This window comes from Ostrea edulis, chromosome 3 (assembly GCF_947568905.1).
Source record: "Ostrea edulis chromosome 3, xbOstEdul1.1, whole genome shotgun sequence".
Taxonomy (NCBI): Eukaryota; Metazoa; Mollusca; class Bivalvia; order Ostreida; family Ostreidae; genus Ostrea; species Ostrea edulis.
Window position 1 is genome coordinate 49463749 of NC_079166.1, and position 25339 is coordinate 49489087.

Consider the following 25339-nt stretch of genomic DNA (forward strand, 5'->3'; position numbering starts at 1 on the left):
GCACGTCGTTAGTATGTGAGAGCATGGTGTTATACTGCACGTCGTTAGTATGTGAGAGCATGGTGTTATACTGCACGTCGTTAGTATGTGAGAGCATGATGTTATACTGCACGTCGTTAGTATGTGAGAGTATGGTGTTATACTGCACGTCGTTAGTATGTGAGAGCATGGTGTTATACTGCACGTCGTTAGTATGTGAGAGCATGGTGTTATACTGCACGTCGTTAGTATGTGAGAGTATGGTGTTATACTGCACGTCGTTAGTATGTGAGAGCACGGTGTTATACTGCACGTCGTTAGTATGTGAGAGCACGGTGTTATACTGCACGTCGTTAGTATGTGAAAGCACGGTGTTATACTGCACGTCGTTAGTATGTGAGAGCACGGTGTTATACTGCACGTCGTTAGTATGTGAGAGCATGGTGTTATACTGCACGTCGTTAGTATGTGAGAGTATGGTGTTATACTGCACGTCGTTAGTATGTGAGAGCACGGTGTTATACTGCACGTCGTTAGTATGTGAGAGCACGGTGTTATACTGCACGTCGTTAGTATGTGAAAGCACGGTGTTATACTGCACGTCGTTAGTATGTGAGAGCACGGTGTTATACTGCACGTCGTTAGTATGTGAGAGCATGGTGTTATACTGTTCTTGATGTGAGTTCATTTTCTAAAAAGAAAAAAGAAACCATTGCAATTCAAAATTAGCGTTAGGAATTATAATATTTTATCATTTACAATTGCAAGTTCAATTAAAGTTTTGTCAATCTACGAGTTGGTAGAAACTGAGAGCAAGGTCAGTATTTATTCTCAAGGTGCGAATGTGCATTTTGTAAAACAATGAACAATGAACAGGATGTATATGATGTAAGCCTAGCTATGCTTAGCTTTTATATGACTGTGTATATAAGCATTTTCTTACAGTTTGACTGGGTCTCTGTTTAACTGCCTTTTTGAAAAAGCTCCCTGGTATATTAGATACCGAGGTATTTCTTTTTAACTAATGTACATCCACGTAGCAACATAGGTTTTGGCGATATAATAGCAGAGTTTTGTTGTGTTGATTTTACTATCTGTACAAAATTCGTGTAGCCTTAGCACTGCTGCCAAGACCTTTATGCATATATGCATCAGGAATATGTTGTTTGTACTATTAAAGAGATAAATACAAATGGATTTCCATTGTTCCCATACTACAAACAATGTCAAAGTGTTTTCCTTAAATGATTAAAGTACTTCTCTGTTGTGTGAAATATACGTATGTGGACGTCACGCCTCGAAACGAATGTCCCTCTTTGATTGATAGGTTCTACTGTGGAGAAAATTAATCGGTGGAAAAGGTTAATACAACTAATGGTTTATAGACACAAAACGAAACTGATTTTTCATGTTAAAATGAACCTCTCTATTAATGCTTACCGTAGCTTTGAGAGTAGTGGAGATTAATCAGTCAGGTGTAAAAAAAAAAAAAAAAAAAAAAAAAAAAAAAAAAAAAAAAAAAACCCAAATAAACAACGATTACACTTGACATTAGTCTCACGCGCACTGCCTAAACTGGTTTACATTAAAATGCGGCCATCAACACGTCAAGTTACCGGAGGAAAGTTACCATTTAATGTTTATTGTCTCTTCCTGTTACTTGCTTTCACTAACGGACTGTCACAAGACTACCCCTTCCGCAATACCTCACTGCCGTGGGCTGTACGGGTGAGGGACCTCGTGGGCAGACTGACGGTAGAGGAGATCGTGGTCCAAATGAGCCGGGGAGGGGCGGGCCCTCGTGCTAGCCCTGCTCCCGCCATTCCGCGCTTAGGGATTGGTCCTTTTAGTTGGAATACCGAGTGTTTGAGGGGCGATGTGTATGCTGGTAACGCGACTTCCTTTCCTCAGGCATTGGGACTGGCTGCAACGTTCAGGTATAGCTATAGCATGAGGAGAACTGCAATATATTTTGAAAGCGCGATGTAAATTTTAAGCTTTTTTAAATATCAACAGAAAAGGACGCGTCATTTATTATTATTATTATCAAACTAATTAAAAATGAATATATGTATTTTTATGCAACAATCAAATGGGGAGAAAGAAGGGAGACAATATCTGAGGCTGGTTATTCGTTCCTTCATTATTTATATTAAAAAGCCCTGTATGAATAACTGTAAATAGAACGAGGGAGAACTCTAATGCCGTCAATAGTACTCGTTCAAGGAATGATCGTAGATTTCATAGGATACACAGGCACATGATCCCTAGACCCCTTCTGCATTTCCCTCGACAAAACTAATGTTTCCGATATATGATTTTGATTTTAAACGTGTGAATTTTTTCTTTGTAATCTATAGTTAATTCACATTCTTACCGACTATTCAAAAAGTCCAGTTCTACCTTACTAAACAGCAATACACAGGATTTTTTTCCCTATGTTTTGAGCTATTTTCATCTTCTATAAATATAATTTTGTTTGCGGCATGTCATTGTTTACTCCTGACACAGATTAATTGGCACAGTTAAATACATGTTACATGACAGTCTGCTTATACACATGAAATGTTTTATGTTTTAGCTATGTACATGTACATAGTTGTAAGCTTAATGTATGTCGGATGGAATGTTAAGGAGGTACTGTGTACATCGTCATAATGGCTGACTTCCTTTTAAAATTTAACATGGATGAAAATGTAAACATCACCAATATTTGTTTATTCATTAAAAAAGTCATCGCCTAGCCGAGAAGCACAGTAGGTTAGCACGTCGACTGTTGAACTGTAGAACGTGTGTTCGAGTCCAGCAAAGGTTTTCATTTTTTTTTTTTTAAAGATTGCTTTCTACTAAAATAGCATTTTTTGATTAAATAAAGTTTGAAAGTTTTCAATTTCATATCCTCAATGTACATATCCTCCACTTTTTATCCATATCAAATTTTTCTGGTGTAGCATACATCCTTAATTAGGTGCCTCGTGTCAAGGATCACAACCCATAGACCTTCCCCAGATGTAGGCCAAATGACGTCACGCGTCGTCTCGATATTGATAATACGTCTAAAGTATCATTCTAATTACGTGTCAGTTTCCTATATACCATAGTTAAAGTGATTTATATCAAGGTTTATGACTAAATGTTTACATACAATCAATAAATCAGCAAAATTATAAGTACTATTTTGTGTGCGTGCAGGCGTGTAATATCTCAAGGTTTTAATTCAAAGAGGAATAACTCTAATACTGGGTTAACATTAAGGTCCAATTCTGGGGTCATTTTGTATGTATGGCAAAAATCTAATCAATTTGAAAATTCTCAATATGGCGTCGCTTGGCACAAGGAAAACGAAAAATAATTAAAAATATGAGAGAAAAATACTCTTTTATAAGTAGCCATATAATATAATTCCATCCTTAGAGTTGCAACAACGCGGCAAAGCCTAAGCCGAGGGTTTTGCCGCATTTTTGCAGCCCTCAGGTGGAATTACCTTATATTTCATGGCTACTCATAAGAGAGTCTTATAATCTTTTGACTGGTGTATGGCAACTAGCACGCACAGGAATCGTCTCTTTGAAGGTGCAATTCTTTAAAGGACGATAACTTTTTTGTTTATTTGAAATTAACGTTGTAGGTGTATCTTAATAATCCTTACCATTTACCATGTTTAAACCTACTGGCCTACACGGGCATGTACGTATGCTAACTTCTGGCTGGACGATTTTAAAATCAGCCCAACTTTCTTGTAAATGATGCAATCATTATGAAATTCTTACTGTAAGTATATCATACAAATGTTTATTAAATGACATCAATAAATTGCTGAGTCATACTTGTGTATGCACGTGTATTGCTTTTCATTCTTGACCGTAATATTACGTTCTACAGAAAGACTTAAATAAACGCTTTGCTGTAGGTTAATGATATGAATGCCTAATGAATGGTGTCGACAAAAATTCCAATCAAATTCACAAAATCCCTTACCCACACGTGCAAGCATATGTGCTCAATTTTCATAGCCTATTTCTCTATTATAAATGAGAAATATGGAATGATATTGACATTATAGGTAAATACTTGGGATAATTGGGATATAATGTTTATATGAGAACATACATGTATATTGCTAAGATGAGCAATTTTGCCCATGAGCCTTAAAGTTTATTCTACATAATGCATAACATTTTTAGCACAGATGTCCTATGTGACGTAGCTGAGGCTACCTCTATAGAGGTCCGAGCCAAATACAACGACTATCAGAGACGGAAGATTTACGGGGACCATAAGGGAATCAGCTGTTTCAGCCCCGTCATCAACATCATGAGGCATCCTCTTTGGGGCCGGAACCAGGTCTGGTACATTTATCGTTTGCTTAATCATTGATTCGAAGGTTCATCCGTTATACATGTATTATCACTGAGAAAAATTCTCAAATTGTTATCGATGATTATGTATTATGTGAAAGTAATTAAATTGAAGGTAAGATGAATTGGAAAGCAGATCTTTTTCTTAGAAACGATTAAAAACCACCCGAATTCATTGATAACCCTACGTCTACTTCAATAGCCTCGGTATGGGTAAAACATACGGAAAATTCAATCGAAGATTCGGTATGGGTAAACTATAGAAAAAATTCAATCGAAGATTTCACATTTATTCCAAAGCGCCTTACTGACTCTAGTCATTTTTGTCATTAAGTTAGTGCATGGTGATCTTTCCTTTATCGTTATGTTCTATGAATATAAATACATAGATATATTGTTATTTAATGAATGGATTTGTTCATTTGCTAATTTACTGTGGATTTAAATTTCTATGTATTTGATCCTCATTTGACAGTGGAGCTAAATGCTAATCCAGACTGTAATGCTTTTCCTTGACAGTATGTGGATTTTCAAGCTTAGATTTTGATATGCTATCTGTTGTCTTCTCTGTTTTCACCTTCATGGTTCTAATTCTCCCCAAGCATTGCTGCTTGGAAGTAAACCGAAGAAATATGCAGTATATAACATTTGATATATTACCTTTGTGACGTTTTGTATCGCTCGTCACCGCCTTTCAGTACTTTGATTTTCTCTAGTAACTTGACCTTAGTTTAAGAGACAGAACGCCGTGATGCCATACAATGACTCGATAATGCTATATGAGTTCCCAATGACCGTGCTAGAACGACTTTTTATGAGAATGAACGGTTTATTAAGAACGAGCGGTTTTAGATGAACGACTTAGTCTGGGAACGAAACGGCACTAACTTAGTGAGGAACGGAACGGTTAAGCTGTTGTAGAAGTGCGCTTTAGTGTCTGAAAGCACTTTAAATCTTCCTGATTTTTGCAATTGATCTAATATAAGGCGGGTGTGACCGGTTGACAGGGGATGCTTACTCCTCCTAGGCACTGATCTCTGGTATATCCAGGGGTCCGTGTTTGCCCAACTATCAATTTAGCATTGCTTATAAGAGTTATGGGATTGATCACTATTCGTTATCTTCACCTTTCATACAATGAAGATTTATATTCCTAGACATATACATGTATTATCAATTTTGTAATTTATGATACAAATAGCAGGAACTTGGGACTAATTCAAATTTTGTAAATTCAGTGTGACTTATTCTTTCGAGCAAAACACCGGCCCTTAAAAAGTCTGTATTAATCTACAATCACCCGAAATTTTGTATGAAAATAAAATTTGATATATTAACCCTACGCTTTATGTTCCACCTCAAAAATTGCAAATTACAAGTATTTTTTAGATCTGAACTCCTAGACATGGTTCTTGTTCAGTTTTTATAAGGAGTTTTGAGTAATTTAAGTGCAAACATGTCATTATTCATATTCAATTTTTCCACATCTATTTCGTTAGAAGTTATAAGTGTGATATAATTTTAAGTAATGATTGTTTTGTGTTGTGTTTTCTGCTTGTTGTGCTGACACTAACAGAAAAGATACAGTAGTTTATAGGAATAAATCAAAGGTAGAGTTTAAGTGCAAACCGTAGCCAAACAACTAGCGCTATAACTCTGTAGTTTTATAAATTCCCTTCTATGTAGAATTTAAAAAAAAAAACACGTCCAAAAGAATTAACAATGCTACAAAACTCAGGTTTGAACTTCTTCAAGGGACTTCTCAAGTCAAACGGCAAGATTATCTTCTATGTGTTCGAAACCAAGCTTCGAACCCTTTGCAACATTCTATGCATGGAAATGTCTTTCCTCACATCATGAACTGAAAAAGAACGGTCAATCAGATCGAATCTAATGCTGTAATTTCTAATTTATGAAAAATATATGAAAATGCTAATTTTTTCAGGAAATGGAGCAACTTTTCTATATTTTTCCTTTATTATCATCAGAAGGCTTTCAGTATTCTTTAAGCAACTACAAAGGTTACCGAGAAAAACGTAAATTGAAAGTAGCCATTTCTTTAATTTTGAATTATTGTAAATTAACAAACAAAAAGGACAAGATTTTCAGAGAAAGTGTTATAGGTAGGTACACTGTACCTATTGATACTTTGTCTTGATATTCTCAGTTTGCTTTCTATTATCGTTTCTCCATTATTGTTTAAGTAAATGCGTTTCGTTTATTTACTTCCATGCCAATTCTAGATGCATCTAATAAGTCATGTTTTGAAAGGCTCACCCTAGATAAATGGTTACCCTTTTCATCCAGGAAACGTACGGGGAAGATCCATTTTTGTCTGGAGAGATGGCTGCAAGCTTTGTGTCATGTTTACAGGGACATAACCCGACCTACATCCGGACTAATGCTGGCTGTAAGCACTTTGACGTTCATGGTGGTCCGGAGAATATTCCTGTCTCCAGATTTTCTTTCGATGCCAAAGTAAGACAGTTCGTGACCTTATGAAAATAATTGGGATTTTTTTTTTAAGAAAGAGTTTTTTCGTGAGGTCTTCTTGTTGTAGGTATCAGAGAGGGACTGGAGATTGACGTATTTACCTGCATTCAAAAGATGTGTCCAGGCAGGATCCTATAGTTTGATGTGCAGCTTTAACAGGTACATATGTATCTGGATATCTTATAGTAATACATTGTTCACATTCCTCCCGAAAACAATTATACAAAGTATCGCTATTTTCATAAAACATAGAAATGTAAACTTTGTTTCCCTTTGTTCTAGAATTGGAACACATGATATGAAATTATGTGCCCATATTATCCCTTTACTTCTTAAAAGTATCAGAGGGTTTGGCACCATACCTTACTTCAAGCTTTTTAAATTCATTTTTAAAGCTTTACATGCCTATAAGTCTCACTTGCCAATGAGTAGTTAGTGTTGGATACCAGGACTACACGTGTGCATACATACACATACACATGCTTTTGCTGAATCAGAGACGACAATGGCCCATATAAGTTTTTGTATGTAAATGTATATATGATACTTATCTCAATGATCGAACGGTCTAGCACGTTGGTCACACGCTGCTAGGATCATATATATATATATATATATATATATATATATATATGAATGAATGGTGAAAAGTATGACTACAATTGTTTAGAATAAACGGAGTTCCCGCCTGTGCTAATAAACGGCTACTGACGGACATTTTGCGGACTGAGTGGGGATTCACGGGATACGTGGTCAGTGATCAGGAAGCGATTGAGAACATAATGACGTATCACCACTATACCAACAACTCTGTGGACACTGCTGCCCTTTGTGTCAAGGCTGGCTGTAATCTAGAGCTATCCACAAACGAGCTCAAACCCACATACTTCTACATCAGTTAGTGTTAACTTCTACATATCCTTAGAAATCCTTCACAACTCAAGCTTCGAAATAATATAGATCTTCTATCTTTAAAGAGAATGATTGTTAGTATTTTATGTTGTAGTTGACGCTTTAAAGGCTGGTAAACTGGACAAAGACGATATAGTCAAAAGCGTTTCTCCTTTGTTTTACACTCGCATGCGCCTTGGAGAATTCGATCCACCGCAACATAATCCCTACAGCTCCCTGGATCTCACTGTGATTCAAAGTGAAGGGCACAGGGCCATATCTTTAACGGCTGCCATGAAGTCATTTGTTCTACTGAAAAACAAAGATGAATTTCTCCCCATTACAAAACAATATAACACGATTTCTGTACGTTAATATTGCTCTCGATAATATAATCGTTAAACGTGTACTTCACAAGTGTGACAGTGTAGCATGAATTTTACGTCAGCAGCATCTTTCCATGGTGTATATAAGTGTTCCAATTATTATAGGTACTGGGGCCTATGGCAGATAACAAGTACCAACAGATAGGAAGTTATGCGCCGGATGTTATGCCGATCTTTACCACAACACCACTGCAGGGATTATCCAAACTCTCCAAAACAGTCAAGTTTGCGGCTGGGTGTAGTGATAATGCTTGTACAACATACAATAGATCGGAAATACAGAAAGCAGTTAATTCTACTGATATTATATTTGTTTGTCTTGGAACTGGTGAGTGGTAACATATTAGACTTTAATGTAGCTTAATGTTAATCATACGATTGATATTTATTATATTTCTATAAGCCATATCTTAAAGTCAACAGAAACTATAATCTTATATAGAAAATTAGATGTTAGATCCACTAGCGTATTTACCACCATAACATCTAACGACATCGCTTTGAGGATCAAAGGATCTAATTTGAAATGGAATGCAGGAACAACATACCAGGGGTGTCCAAAAAGTTCGTGGACAATGGTGTTTTTATACGCCCGTCTTTAGACGAGACGTATTTTGATACAGTGATATCTGTACGTCCGTCCGTCTGTTCGGGGTTTTCTGTTTTTAATTTCATTTCTCTGACACATATCAAGCTTCTCTGTGAGCCTCTCCCTCTCTAGATCATGTTTCAATTTCATGAGAAAATTACAGGTGTTGAACTTAGTCCGTTTTGAGGAAATCTAGATAAAGGACATGGTTTGTCCTTTGAACTCCTCTCACAGTTTTGAAGCTATGACTTTTGTAAATAACTTGAATATGCGCATAATGCAAGGATTCTCGACCAATTTTAATTCTATTTACAGGCTATTAAACTTGGTCAAATTTGGGGAAATATTTTACACGCATACTGTGGAATCATTAGAATTCGTGGTGGCTCAATTTTCGTGGAATTCGTGGGTACCCCTCACCTACGAATTTACATCCTCAACGAATAAAGAATCATAATTACATTCCAGAGTTATCTTTCTTACAAATATATAAATCCACGAAATTACGTCCTCACGAACCCACAGAAATTCAGCAATCCACGAAAATTGGCCCCCACGAATTTAAATGATTCTACAGTAACTCTTGGTTTGTCTATCTATCTACTTTTTATTCATACGATGCAAAAGAAAGAATGTGACAGCTTGATGATGGCTGATACTACATGTATCTTGAGTAAAGTTTTACAACCCATAGCTCAAGAAAAAAGACTGCCTATATAAGCTTGTGAGGGACGTATTATGTACCGTTTTCGGTACTGTTGTTGTAATTTCAAATCACAGGGGCTAAGTCCGTTTTGGGCCTGAACTCTGTGATACCATAAATATATATTTATAGTACCACAGAGTTCGGGTCCAAAGTGGGCTTAGCCCCTGTGTTTCAAATGGGTTTGGATTTGCATAATATATACCAACATGTTTGTTGTGAACTTCCAAGTCAAAAGAAGTTGGTTTTTAATATTTTCAAATAGATTAATTGAAAACATTGCGGTCTATTGTGGATTACACATATATAAGCAGACAGTGATAGATCTTTCAATTTATCGAGATATTGAGATGTGCTACTTAAATGATATATTACTATTATACATACATATATGTACTATAATTACCTGAGCCAATAGGAACAACAATTCCATAAACTGTAGGGAGGTGCCGAGACATGGACAAAGTAATGTTCCTCCCAACCTCTGTTTTTGGCTATCGTACTATGACTTGGTTGTGAGCAGGACAGCTTCTTCCATCATACTGAGAGATGGGTCAGATCGTATAGTCCCCAAATAGTGAAAAACACCAGCACGATAACATTATTATATGTCCCTCAGACGATATATATCTCCGATGTCACATGATTTAGTTGGTTTTTAATGTATTTTCAAGACCAAACTGTCTTCCTTTAGGAAATATAAAGGTGATGTGGCACACTTGTTTTATCAGATAAAAAGTATTGTAGTTTTCTAAAGAAATATATCAACTTACATATTTATTAAATCCAACAAAACAAAATTTTAAACACTTCCCAATCCTCACCCCCATGATATTCTAAACAGGGCTCAGGGTAAAAATGTTACATACTTCTGAATTAAGTTTTGCATTCAAATGGTTATATTTTTAATCAAACAAGTCAAAAACTATATATGATTTAGTTGTGGTGTAAGAAAAAGAACCGATATCATTATCTGATGTCAGTAATAATTGTTATTTAAGGAATAAAGGAGATATCAAGAACACACCACATGAAATATGTTTCCGAAAACTCCCCAAAAAGCGAGGTCAGCTATAATTTAAAGGATATTCGTGATCACGTTATAGAAACGCCTATCTGGCTTGACATCAGGATGGGCCGTGCGGCTTGTATTATATACAAAATATTTATACTCAAAGTATTGTGTTTATATACATTATCATGGTCTACATCAAAATGTTATTTCACACAATTGCTACAGCTGTTATTTCACACAATTGCCACAGCTGTTATTTCGCACAATTGCCACAGCTGTTGTTTCACACAATTGCCATAGTTATATTATTTTGAAGGGAAACATTTTCACGACCTTTTTCGGACAGTCCTCTTAAACACACCAGGCAAATTCTAACTAAGAGAACCTCAGAGAGAGTTTAATCCAATGGAAAAGCAGAAACAGAATTACTTTGCAAATTAGGTCTTAGTGTATATTTATATTTTGCATCACTAGGTCCTATGATAGAGAACGAGGACCACGACAGATCCAGTATGGAATTACCAGGAAAACAGACACAGCTTCTCTTGGATTCCGTCAACTTCTCTGGTAAGGCGGTTTAGCCATAGAACTAGGTGCTTGATCGGGAATTTTGGCCCAAAATTCAGCTGTCTACAGATAATCCACACAAATTCAAGGGAATGCAGTATTTTTCTTATTGTTAGACTACTCTTATGAAAATAGACTTTCTGCAACAAACTTTTAGCATTTTTGACATCATAAATTGGACCGGTTTTTCGAATACGCATGACACGGCATAGCAAACATGCGTCGCAAAAATTTCAATTCCATTTGAAGTATCAAATCTAAAATCATATTTTGTGACATGTGATATAAGGAATCCATGTCAGATGAATGACGCATGTGGACGGGATACCATTTCTCAGTTTAAACAAAATCAATGAAATATGAATCGCTGTGGAATGCTAGAACGCAGAGACCGTTGTGTGTACTGGTCTATTCTAGTGCAGGTCAGCTACCTACATTGTGCATATTACAATTAGTGTCGCTGTAATATGAATGAACTATAAATTGTAAAAGTGGAGTACATTTACAACAAAGTTACAAGGAGAGAGTCAAGCAATTAATGATATATGTTGGCAAATGAAAACTACATGTACATATACAGTGTATAAACGAATTTTCGTGTATTTTTTTTTTCATACTTGGTCGGGCTCTATTAGCAAATGGGGTGCCTGTTGTCCTTCTTCTCTTCAATGGTGGTCCAGTAAATATCACATGGGCGGATCGAAGTGACCGCATTGTGGCCATTATTGAGTGTTTCTTTCCGGCACAGGAAACAGGAGAGGCAGTATGGCGAGTGTTAACTAACAGTGGCAACTTTTCCAACCCCGCGGGGAGACTTCCATACACTTGGCCAAAATATAAACATCAGGTGAGATGTCTAATAATATCAGTAATAGGTCACCTTTTCATGCATGCATGCTTCTGCATTTCATAAGTTGAAAATTAAATTAATGATTTCTTTTCCGGACTTTCATTTTTTTTTTTTTTTTTTTTTTTTTTTTTTAGATTCCTTCTATGATAAACTACAGTATGACAGGAAGAACATATCGTTATTTCCATGGTGACCCATTGTATCCGTTTGGTTATGGGTTGTCCTATACCACTTTTAATTTCACAAACGCCTGGCTGAACCCGATCATAGAGGAGGGAGAGTCGTTAACAGTCCGTACAGAGATCTGCAATACGGGGGCATTGGACGGAGAAGAGGTAATACACACACCAAACCTATAACAGGAAGTTATTTGTCGTATGGATTTATTTTATCATTACTACACATGTTCTGTCGTCCACATGGCCGTAAATTAACCTTCAATTTGGAGGAGGCAGGAAATTAGGCGGGGGTCTGGGGGCCGCCCAGGCCCCCAGACGCTGAGCACATTTTGTGCACACTGAACACGTTTCGTGCAAAATCCTTGATTCTACTAGGGCCTTCTAAGATGTTACTTGACTAACTCATTCTAAAAGAAAGATTTGGAATGCTTTTTAAGGGAGGTATCATGTTCTTAGTTATTGGAAACAACATAAATTCTAATGAACTTTAAATTTTAATTTTTTTTGGCTCAAAAGTTGGAGGAGGCAGCTGCCTCCTCCGCCTCCATGTAATTTACGGCCCTGGTCCATATTGACAGTATTAGTGTCCTCGTTTTCCTTTTTACCCGTCCGTCCATTTAAACACAATTCTTGCGACGCAATTTCCCCGAGAATGCGATGAAATTACGACCATGTTTAGACATGCATACCATGTTGAAATGGCTGGGACTTGTAATGTTTTCCTTTTCCGTCCTTCTGTCATAATTGTGTTTCCGTTCATTATATTCGCTATGGATAAATGGGGTATATAGATACATAATAAGAATATTCTTATAAGCTTTTGGTCGAATAATTTTGACAGAGTTATGCCCCTTATATTTTGGAAAATTTCCAAAACTTTATAGCTTCAGCTCATTATCTCAGTTATACATGGACATTTTGAGTTAAAATTCTGGGTGTAGATTCGTGAAGTTCACATTTATCTTTGGGTCAGGTCAAAAAATATTTTGGCAGAGATATGTCCCTTGAACTTGGAAGAAAAACTATTCACGGTTTCCGCTCATTATCTGTCATACAGGAACATTTTTGAATTGAAATTTGGGATATAGATACGTCCTGAAAACATGGGGGTCAAGTTCGTGCATGTATTTGATTCCTATCGAATAATTTTTGGAAAAGTTGAACAACTTGGAATTTGAAAAATTTCAAACAATTCACTTTCCGCTCATAATACCAGTCATACATGGGTACTTTAAATTGGAATTTGAGGTATTAGATATATATTTATGAGAGTGCGCACCCATTTCCAAATACCGGTTTGGAAATAAAAATAAATTCTATAGGGAAGTCGTTGTGGCCGAGTGGACTTACGCACTGGTTTGACAATCTTGCTAGGCGGTGGGTGCCGTACGTCGCTGGTTCGACCCCGGGCTGGGGCGAAAATTTTCAGTACCTAGTTGTGATTATTTAGTGCTTTATATATATATATATATATATATATATATATGATATTTATATCTGCGACGTGCTAATCAGAGTCGCAAACCTTGCATAACCAGTCTAGCAAATAATTCGTATCATTCATCATGTCGACGTGAACTACACATTCCTATAGATTATATGGCTTAAGATTTGTTAGTAATAAAATTTACTTAAATTCTAGACAAAGTATTTGCGTGCAATATCTTGACCAATTTTTTAACGCCAGCTTGTAAGAAATCCTAAGATCCGCACCTAAATGTCCCTGTTATCTGTTAACTTACTGCACTCTAACTGGATCAAAGGTGTGGGAAGCTTTCCCAATTGGTTTCCACATTTTATTAATTAAAATTTATTTAATGGTTCGTTAAAGCATCTCATATGGAGTATGCTTTCACAATTGAAAGTATGTAATATGATTATTGGGGGGGTTGGGGGGGTTGGGGGGGGGGGGTGCGTAATAATAGAAAAGGTGTTTTGTTGAAAAACATTTAGAGCTCTAATTTCACTTTAATCATATACATAATATTATATACATATTTGATACATATTTTTAGATGAAAAAAAAAATCATAAAAATTAAAGAAGTTATTTATTAATATTATTCAAATATACGGCTAAAATATTCAAGAAACGTGTCAATTAGAAAAAATACCTTAGACAAACATTTTTAATCAAAGTACTGAGAGTAAGTACAACAGTATACTTCAACTTGTGAGCTGAAAATGAATAATGGTCATATACTCTTTAATAGCAACCACGGTCTCAAGTTTACTCTCTGTCAAATATCGTAGTAGTTTGACCTTTGACCCAATAATCAATATGGGACATCTCTTTTTCTAGATACAAACATTGAACAATACTAGCTATGATAACTATTAAGCAAAAGGTTCTTTAGATATCAAGCAGACAACACTTGGTCTACAGACGGAATCAAGATTGGGGTCTATCTATTATCCTTTCTTTTATAAAGGGGGCATAAAATAGTAGCCACAAGTTTCACATGGAAATGTTAAATACATCTGAATGTAATATGCATCAAGTAAATACAAAACGTGTAGTCTGAGTCCTATATTTCCTATAAATATACTTCTGCTATTGCATCCAAACGTTTTAATTACGAACAAACTTTACATTGCCTAGATATAGACCATCTTGTAATAATCCACCTACGTGTTCTTGTTCGTCGTCTTCTTTCAACTATGTACAGCTGGATATACCAATACTGGCGATGTTGCAATACTGGCGATGTTGATATACTTGAAAATGAGGACCTAAAATCACTTAAGAGTATTTTCAAAAGGTCCTAAATTCAAAGAACCTCGGTCTTTCAATTGGCGACAGAACTTCAACCTCTATTAGGAATTCTGTCGACGATTATGCCAGACGATGGGCTAAATAATAATGGATGAAAAGTATAAGAGGAATATCAAAATCACGTATTAGACACATTAAAACAAAAGTGCGTACCATCTATCATTCTGTGTTTAGTAAACCAAAAATGATTAAAGAATTAGATAGGTTACATGAGGAATATGTTTGGGCTCCAGCTGACACAGCTTGTAAAAACATCGCCTTTGTTTGTAACATTCATTTTAAACGAACTTGGCATTAATTCCACATTTGGTAATTGTTCTTATACTCCAACTGCCCTTTCAAAGGATTAAATTCTTCAGTGTCACATTTAATATTACAGTCAAAGGCACGAATGAATATGAGTTACCTTTACTATACTGGATTCCTAAACTTCACAAAAACCCTTACAAACAAATATACATTGCTGGATCCAGTAAATGTTCTACCAAGACCCTATCTTTGCTCCTTGCGAAAATATTAACAGATGTAAAGGAGAATCTTCAAACGTACTGTGTCACAACAAGGTATACCAGATTCTAAACAAATTCAAGAACTTTCAGTAATAATTTTTTTTTACAAAACTTCTTCTCAAATCAACAACAGCATAACGTATGACTTTTCTCCACTTCACACGACTATTCCTCACGATAGATCAAAGACTAGACATTTTGACATCATAGATAGTTGCTTCTTCAACAGAAATGAAACAGGAAATTTTCATATCTAGTGATCAAGCTTTAAAAAAAAATTACTTTGTTAATCAACACTCTGATTCTTCGCACAAGTACTCTGAAGTTGATATTATGATAAACAGGATAATTTCAGCTTCTCCATCGTCAATTTCCCATATTTATGTAGCAATATTCCATTATCACTTGCATATGGTGTTTATATCTCTCAACTGATTTGATACGCAAGAGCTTGTTCTGCGTATGGTTAGTTTATAAATCGAGGCAGGCTACTGAAAAACAAGTTGATTGTGCAGGGGTTTCAACAGTCTCGTTTAAAGTAAGCATTTCGCAAATTTTATGGTGGTTATAACCATCTAGTTTGCCAATACAACCTATCATTGGGTTTAATGCTGTCTGACTTGTTAGGCCGTTCTTGGCACACTGATTTTGACTATGGATAACTCCGTTTACCTGATCAAGATATAGGACTCCGGGCGGGTGTGACAGGTCGACAAGGGATATTTACTCCTCCTAGACATCTGATCCCACCTCTGGTATATTCAGGGATCCGTGTTTGCCCAACTCTTTATTTTGTATTGCTTTTAGTCGTTATCTTCACCTTTCATTAAAAAGATGCTGGAATTCCTGATTGACAATATCATCGTAGTTTTGGGTATCAAGGTCCTCCAACAGTCTATTGGAATTCCTATGAACACGAACTGTGCTTCTTTGCTAGCTGATCTGTTTTTATATTCTTATGAGGCAGAATTTAATTAACAGCTTCCACATGTCAGAGAAGAAAAAATATTTTGCTGTGGCCTTCAAATCGACATTAAGATATATCGATGTTTGATCTATTGACAATAATCATTTTCATTCATATGTCGATTCTTTTTATCCAGGCGATCTCGAAATTTAAAAAAAAAAAAGCACCACAACGTCTTTACACATCTGCTCCGTATTTAGATATTTTCTTCAAAATTGATGTTAGGTGCAACCTAACAACACAACTTTTAACTCAAAAGTAATATGATACGTACTCATTGGAAATTGAAGTTTATATAATCTAATTTAGCCTTCGATTTGTATAATCTCTACGCATAAAAAGTGTAATAAAAATTAATACAGTCAATTTGTACTGCGTTTGTTTCGGGTTCAATCAACTAGTAACACAACCTATCATTGGGTCACATGCTGTCTGACGTGTTTCAAACCGATTGTTAAGCCGTTCTTGGACCAATGATTTTGACTGTGGATAACTCCGTTTACCTGGACAGGATATAAGGCTCACGGCGGGTGTGACCGGTCGACAGGGGATGCTTACTCCTCCTAGGCACCTAATCCCACCTCTGGTGTGTCCAGGGATCCATGTTTGCCCAACTATCTATTTTGTATTGCTTGTAGGAGTTATGAGATTGATCACTGTTCGTTATGTTCACCTTTCATTCAACTCATCTTGAGGTGATAGGGAGTTTGGACAAATGAAAACTCCAAACATACACGCATGTATATATGTGCCTTTTAAAATCATTATCTTTCAGCGCATTTGTTTCTTCTAACTGATTTTGCAAAATTCTGATTTTTCTTTCTAGAAAAATTCACTAATTTAGATTTTATTTCATTCAGGTTATTCAGATTTATCTTAAATGGCTTGATACCAAGGAAGATATGCCGATTCATCAGCTTGTTGGATTTCGGCGTATTTTTCTGAAGTCTGGAGAAACCCTTAGCTGGCTTGTAACCGTAGATGCCAACAGCATGGCCGTCTGGAGCAAAGCAGGAGGATTTCATATAGAACCAGGTATAAGAAAAATATTCCCACATAAAACGCTGTGTAATATACTAAAACAACTCCGTCAACTATCTTGAAAGAGAGTTCACATCTACCAATAATTCCTACAGTAGATTTAACCTATCGGCAAGAGAGGAAGAACTCTCCTTCCCATATTCCCCATCAGGAATTTTCAAAAATAAAAAACCCGCATGCATGTTTGTTAGTCCCCTATCGGCGAATCTGTTCATCCTGTCTGCCCGTCCGTCCTTCTGTCATAACACAAATTAGTTTTCCGGACAGTTTTTCATCATGTTCTAATAATATGCAAAGGAAGCTACAATTTGGTATGTGATTAACTAATATACAATCACAGATGAAGTTTAAGTTTCATCACAGTTGACTGATTTTTCGAGATTTATGGGACTGTGTCAAATGTAGTTTTCTTAATCTTTCTCTACAATGCTTTAACTTAAGAAACTGAAATTTGATATGTAATTATTTAATGAATAGATAAATTTTACTTCCGCCATAGTTGAGTTGTTCTATATCCAAAAATTGATAGTTCATTTCATGGTTGACTGAATTACCCAAATGCTAACAATGCGCAAATCATTTCAATTATTATTACCCTATAATTCCAAAATAAATATTTACACTTTCACCTTATGTATATGCTGTGTATGTGATTAATATCTTTATTTCATAAAAATCGATTTTTGTGTTCAGAATACCCTACCTTACGAATCAAACCTCGTCGTTATACGGAAGCTGGCGTTGTTGTACAGACTCGCACAGGAACAAATGGGCCCAGGTCAAATATTTCGACTTGTCCTAGCTAGTAAAGAATTTCCCTTATGCTCAAAGTCAGTATAGTTTGGTTCCATGGTGGAGGAACCGGAAACTTTTGAGTGATTTTCTTTGGATATGGGTGTAACATAGGTCCATCTTTTAGGGGGATTCCTATATGGGGAAATTCTATGCTACAATACCGTGCGAGCGCCCTAAGCACTATGTTACCGCAACTTGTAGATGTTTAACACCTTTATGTCACGGAAATTCAAATTATTGCGCACAGTACATAGAGTGTATATTTCTACTGCATTTCAGTCCAGTTTGATGTGGTCTATACAAAAAAAGTATCTGACTTATCCGATATTCTGCGATTGATTCGCTTCCTTCGATGTGTTAATTTATAGAACACCGGATTGACTGTATTATTGGGGAGTTCAAACTTTAAGCAACTTCTTTAGGCCATCACGCACTGCATGCATGGATATATTGCATAGGACTTTGGTTTGAGCCTCTTCACGTCCTCGTTTTTAGCTCACTTGAGCTAAAAGCTCAAGTGAGCTTTTCTGATCACTCGTATTCCGGCGTCCGACCGTCTGTCTGTCTGTCTGTCCGTCCGTCTGTCCATCTGTAAACTTTTAACATTTTTGACTTCTTCTCAAGAACCACTGGGCCAATTTCAACCAAAGTTGGCACAAAGCATCCTTAGGTAAAAAAAATTCTAAATTATTAAAATAAAGGGCCAGGCCAGCTTCCAAGGGGAGATAATCAAGAAAAGGTCAAATAGAGTAGGGTCATTAAAAAATCTTCTTCTCAAGAACCACTGGGCCAGAAAAGATGAAATTTATAGATAAGCTTTATTAGGTAGTACAGATTTTAAATTGTTAAAATCCTGGCCCCCGGGGGTCGGATGGGGCCACAATAGGGGATCAAAGTTTTACATACAAATATATAGGAAAAATCTTCTCAAGAACCACTGAGCCAGAAAAGCTGAGATTTATATGAAAGCTTTCTGATATAATGCAGATTCTAAATTGTTAAAATCCTGGTCCCCGGGGGTCGGATGGGGCCACAATAGGGGATCAAAGTTTTATATACAAATATATAGCAAAAATCTTCTTCTCAAGAACCATTGAGCCAGAAAAGCTGAGATTTATATGAAAGCTTCCTGATATAATGCAAATTCTAAATTATTAAAATCCTGGCCCCCGGGGGTCGGATGGGGCCACAATAGGGGATCAAAGTTTTACATACAAATATATAGGAAAAATCTTCAAAAATCTTCTTCTCAAGAACCACTGAGCCAGAAAAGCTGATATTTATATTAAAGCTTTCTGATATAGTGCAGATTCAGGTTTGTTAAAATCCTGGCCCCCGTGGGTCGGATGGGGCCACAATAGGGGATTAAAGTTTTACATACAAATATATAGGGACAGTCTTTAAAAATCTTCTTCTCAAGAACCACTGAGCCAGAAAAGCTGATATTTATATTAAAGCTTTCTGATATAGTGCAGATTCAGGTTTGTTAAAATCCTGGTCCCCGGGTGTCGGATGGGGCCGCAATAGGGGATCAAAGTTTTACATACAAATATATAGAGAAAATCTTTAAAAATCTTCTTCTCAAGAACCACTGAGCCAGAAAAGCTGATATTTACATGAAAGCTTTCTGACATAGTGCAAATTCAAGTTTCTTAAAATCCTGGCCCCCGTGGGTCAGATGGGGCCACAATAGGGGATTAAAGTTTTACATACAAATACATAGGGACAGTCTTTAAAAATCTTCTTCCCAAGAACCACTCAGCCAGAAAAGCTGATATTTACATGAAAGCTTCCTAACATAGTGCAGAATTAAGTTTGTTCAAATCATGCCCCCCTGTGGTAGGATGGGGCCACAATAGGGGATCAAAGTTTTACATACAAATATATAGGGAAAATCTTTAAAAATCTTCTTCTCAAGAACCACTGAGCCAGAAAAGCTGATATTTACATGAAAGCTTTCTGACATAGTGCAGATTCAAGTTTGTTCAAATCATGGCCCCTGGGGGTAGGATGGGGTCACAAGGGGGATCAAAGTTTTACATACAAATATATAGGAAAAATCTTTAAAAATCTTCTTCTCAAGAACCATTGGGCCAAAGAAGTTCACATGTACATGAAAGCTTTCTGATAAGTGTAGATTCAAGTTTGCAAAAACCATGGCCTCCAGGGGTAGGTTGGGGCCATAATAAGGACTACGGTTTCACATGCAAATATATATGGAAAGTCTTCTGATATGGACCAAGGTTACTAAGGTGAGCGATGTGGCCCATGGGCCTCTTGTTTAAAATAATCTATACCCCAGACAAAGTTTTCCAAAGTATTCAAAAGCTAAACTTTGAAGCTATTACTAAGAAATCTTATCTAAGAAATAAGGCATCATTTTGAAATATTTATCGGGATATAAATACGGGTTGGTCACGTGATCAAATTCCATAAAGCCCAAAAGAGCTTTACGGAAAATTTGATCACGTACCAACCCGTATTTATGTCCTGATACATATTTTAAAATGATACCTTATTACTTATATTTACATTTTTGATCGGTAGCATTGCTGAATTGTGTTAACAACACATTTCCATACATTTCACATTGTTGACCTACACAACGAAGCGTCATATATGTTCAAAATGACGAAAACACAAAAGAAAGTTCCATCAAATGAAGAACTGTATTAATTACTAAGACGCTAAAAAGCAAGTATATCAACATATACATATACATTAACTTGCGAGTATATAATGGAAAACTCTTCCATATGTCTAATTTTAGGGGGGGGGGGGGTATGATTTAAACGGGGGTGCGCAAGGTTACACTTAAGTTGTGATGCGCTTTCACTTTTAAAAAGTGAAGACGTTGAAGACCGACTTTGAAAGATATTCTGTGGATATTACGGTGTTAACAGAAGACTGGGGTGGAGGAACATGAAGAACAGGGCGGCAGTCATCAGGTGTAGGCAAATCATTTATAGACAGGACAGAGGACGCAGCTCAGATGAATCTCCGGAAAGAACTGAACATCGCAGAGAATGTGGAAATGCACAAAGGTAAGGGGTGGTTTGGATTTGGATATGTAATTGTTATGAGCTCACTGAACGCTTCTTTTGACTCGATAAATTTCTGTACTAGGTTTTTAACGACGCCTCGCTTCGATGTCCCGACATAAACTTGGAAACCGACATCAATCACCTTATGGCTGCTGTGACACAGAGGCAGTGTGGTGTGTAGGTCTTAATGCACTTTGACGACTTATCGGCCATACATCCTGTGAATGAGTTTTTTGCTAAAGCCTAATGTCACCGTCTAGCAGTAGGTGCAATTCCGCATCACCGATGACCAGGGTGAAGTTGTAGCAGACGAAATTTTAGACATGTATACATTAGTAAGGCATTGTTTACAAAAATGTTTTTATCAATTATTGATGAAAGTCCACTGCTTGGAATACAAATAAAACCATAAGTGCATTTTTTGATGTTGATTTTATCTATTTATTGATAGACTTCTGTAGTAAGTGAGAGTGTATTGCTAGATCTATGTGTATTGCCTTTTAAAAAGTAGTACCTGTTACAATTGTACCTACTTTTAACAAATGTTAATACGCACAGCCGTGACCTCTGTTGACTCCGTATTGGATTTATGCAGGGATAAATACGTATTGCTCGTAATAGTGTTATGTAGGAGAAAACAGTTGAAAATGTAAATATTTCAAATTAAATGTAGAAATTAAGCACTACATGAATATAAACAAATATGTTCGTTTTACAAAATGATAGGAAAAGATATACCCTGGTATTCACATGAGTTTTTTTCTTATTATTTATTGGTAAACGAGCATCGCACGTCAGGAACTATATGAACGAGTTCATTGCTGATTGAAGGGGTTGAAGTTTAGATAGACGAGTTCATTGCTGATTGGAGGGGTTGAAGGTTAAGACATACTGCACAACACGTTTGAGTCTCTGCTGGATAAATTCATTTAACCAGTGTCTCTGCATATAGTAAATACATATAAATGAATATAAAATTTGATTGAACCGAAGTAAACTGCGCAAATTTAGTAAAAATAAATCAACAGCGGAATGACTTTGATATAATATAAGTATTATACAGTACATGTAACTGTATTTTTTCCCCTTTGATTTTAAAAAAGGTAATACGAGTTCTAAATCAAAGAATTGGTATTTAAGAAGCTTGTTTTGTGATTGTACATGTGTAAGCTTTTATAAATGTACTTTCACAATGTACAGTCTGACTTTCCCAAAATCTGTCTGAGTATCAGATAGGAAGACATCCAGTGTAGGTTTTATTCTTTGGCCAATACAACCAGATAAAAGTCAAAAGTGATTAGTATCCATCTTAGTAGTGCTGTCAGGGTTAATCGAACAGTCGGTTAACCGCGGTAAAAAAAAAAAAAAAAAACACATTCGTTTTGTATTTTCCGGATTTCGGTTCGGTTTTGTTTACGTATTACCATATCCCATTTTGTTTCCTAAATGTGCTATGATTGGTTCGATATATTTATCAATGTCATTCTAACCAATAAAATTCCATGTAATATCGGTAATCATGGCGACTTGTGGAAAGAAATCGCAAGGGTGGGAATACTTAATTTTCTAAGAAACAAGATAAGTAAGTAAATTTTGTTTAAAGTCGGTACTAATAAATACAATTAACAAGTCGGCACAAGCTCTGTAGAACTTTTTAACCGACTATCTCATATACCAAACTTTAAGATAAATTTAAGACACATAGCATGCATGTACATATATACACATATCATATCACAGGGCAACAAGCGCGGGGATTCACAATTAAATAATATTGCATCGAGGAAGGATTTTTTAATGCGTGTTTGAATTGTTGCGCACATGGATTGAATGAACGATATCCTGATGAAGGTGAAAATAACGAACAGTGATCAATCTCATAACTCCTATAAGCAATACAAAACAGAGAGTTGGGTAAACACGGACCCCTGGACACACCAGAGGTGGGATCAGGTGCCTAGGAGGAGTAGGCATCCCGTCGAACGGTCACACCGCCGTGAACCCTATATCTTGATCGGAGTTATCCGAAGTCAAAATCAGTGTGCCACGAACGGTCTAACAATCGGTTGAAACACGTCAGACAGTATTTGACCCAATGATAGGTTGTATTGGCAAACTAGATCGTTATAACGACCATAGAATTTGCGAATTGCTGACTTTAATAACAAAACTGAAAACTCAGTATCATCAACTTGTTTGTCAGTAGTCTACCTCAATTAAAAAACTGACCAAACGCGGAACAATCTCTTGCGTATCGAATCAGTTGAGAGATATAAACACCATATGCAGGTGATAATGGAATATTACTACATAAATATGGGAAGTTGACGATGGAGAAACTGAAATAATCCCGTTTGTCATAATGATGAGTCCTTTTCAGATCCCATGTGTTCGATCTCAAAATGTTGTGTAAAAAAAAGAAAGAAAGAAAACTTGATGTATTGATCACTAGAAATTAATGTAGTAGTAATCTCACCGGACATAGTTTCTGTAGTAAAACGTTTGATAATTTGACTTGTAAATCTTCTAACGTTGTCTACGCTATTCAGTGTAACCTATGTGGCTTAATTTATTTGGATGAAACTAAGGGTTCACTTAATAAAAAAAAAAACCAAGTAGCGCTATAAATCGAAGATTATATGATAGCTTGATCTGTTCATTTCCCAAACATTCTCTTGAGAACTAAAGTTCTATAATATATACTGATATATCATTCTACAATTCTATACAATATACTAATATATCCTTCTACAGTTCTATACTATCTTCTGATATATCCTTCTACAGTTCTATACTATCTACTGATATATTGCTCTACAGTTCTATACTATCTACTAATATATCCTTCTACAGTTCTATACTATCTACTGATATATCCTTCTACAGTTCTATACTATCTACTGATATATCCTTCTACAGCTCTATACTATCTTCTGATATATCCTTCTACAGTTCTATACTATCTACTGATATATCCTTCTACAGTTCTATATTATCTACTGATATATTGCTCTACAGTTTTATACTATCTACTGATATATCCTTCTACAGCTCTATACTATTTATAGGTTATAGACTTTGTATGGGAAAATATGACGACGGAGTTTTTTGGCGTGTAGACGGACCGAGCTTGCGAGGTCCGTCCGCGACAAAAAACGAGGTCGTCATATTTTCCAATACAAAGTCTATAACCTTTTTATTATATACTTTCAATTTCATTTAGAAACTATCAGTAATTTATTTTTAACAATTTCTTTATTGATTTATCTAGTAAAAGATGAAAAACACGAAAACTTTGAAAATTAACGACGTAGTAATTTGCTTTTGTATTGATTGTGACGTAATGTTTGCGGCCCGGAATGTTTCCGGGCATATATCACACGATATATGACCGCAAACTTTTAAAGAAAAAAGAAGCGATGAAATTGAAAGTATATAATAACTACTGATATATCCTTCTACAGTTCTATACTATGTACTGATATACCCTTCTACAGTTCTATACTATCTACTGATATATCCTTCTACAGTTCTATACTATCTACTGATATATCCTTATACAGTTCTATAAGATCTACTGATATATTGCTCTACAGTTCTATACTATCTACTGATATATCCTTCTACAGTTCTATACTATCTACTGATATATTGCTCTTCAGCTCTCTACTATCTACTGATATATCTTTCTACAGCTCTTTACTATCTACTGATATATCCTTCTACAGTTCTATATTATCTACTGATATATTGGTCTACAGTTCTATACTATCTACTGATATATCCTTCTACAGTTTTATACTATCTACTAATATATCCTTCTACAGCTCTATACTATCTGCTGATATATCCTTCTACAGTTCTATATTATTTACTGATATATCCTTCTACTGTTCTATACTATCTACTGATATATTGCTCTGCAGTTCTATACTATCTACTGATATATCCTTCTACAGTTCTATACTATCTACTGATATATCCTTCTACAGGTCTATATCATCTACTGATATATCCTTCTACAGCTCTATATTATCTACTGATATCCTTCTACAGGTCTATACTATCTACTGATATATCCTTCTACAGCTCTATACTATCTACTGATATATCCTTCTACAGTTCTATACTATCTACTAATATATCCTTCTACAGTTCTATACTATCTACTGATATATTGCCCTACAGTTCTATACTA

At 35.9% G+C, this 25339-nt stretch overlaps 1 protein-coding gene across 1 annotated transcript in view; it reads left to right on the plus strand.

Annotated features, from left to right (window-relative positions):
* Positions 1-1521: 1521 nt before the first annotated feature.
* LOC125676010 (xylan 1,4-beta-xylosidase-like) overlaps positions 1522-25339 on the plus strand; it is a 29273-nt gene continuing 5455 nt past the window's right edge. The window contains exons 1-11 of the mRNA XM_048913894.2: positions 1522-1916; positions 4164-4323; positions 6645-6815; positions 6898-6989; positions 7501-7727; positions 7837-8087; positions 8213-8435; positions 10889-10981; positions 11617-11828; positions 11966-12166; positions 17122-17296. Of these exons, the coding sequence (XP_048769851.1) occupies positions 1570-1916; positions 4164-4323; positions 6645-6815; positions 6898-6989; positions 7501-7727; positions 7837-8087; positions 8213-8435; positions 10889-10981; positions 11617-11828; positions 11966-12166; positions 17122-17296 (2152 nt within the window). The 5' untranslated portion in view covers positions 1522-1569. The remainder of the gene's footprint in view (positions 1917-4163; positions 4324-6644; positions 6816-6897; positions 6990-7500; positions 7728-7836; positions 8088-8212; positions 8436-10888; positions 10982-11616; positions 11829-11965; positions 12167-17121; positions 17297-25339) is intronic.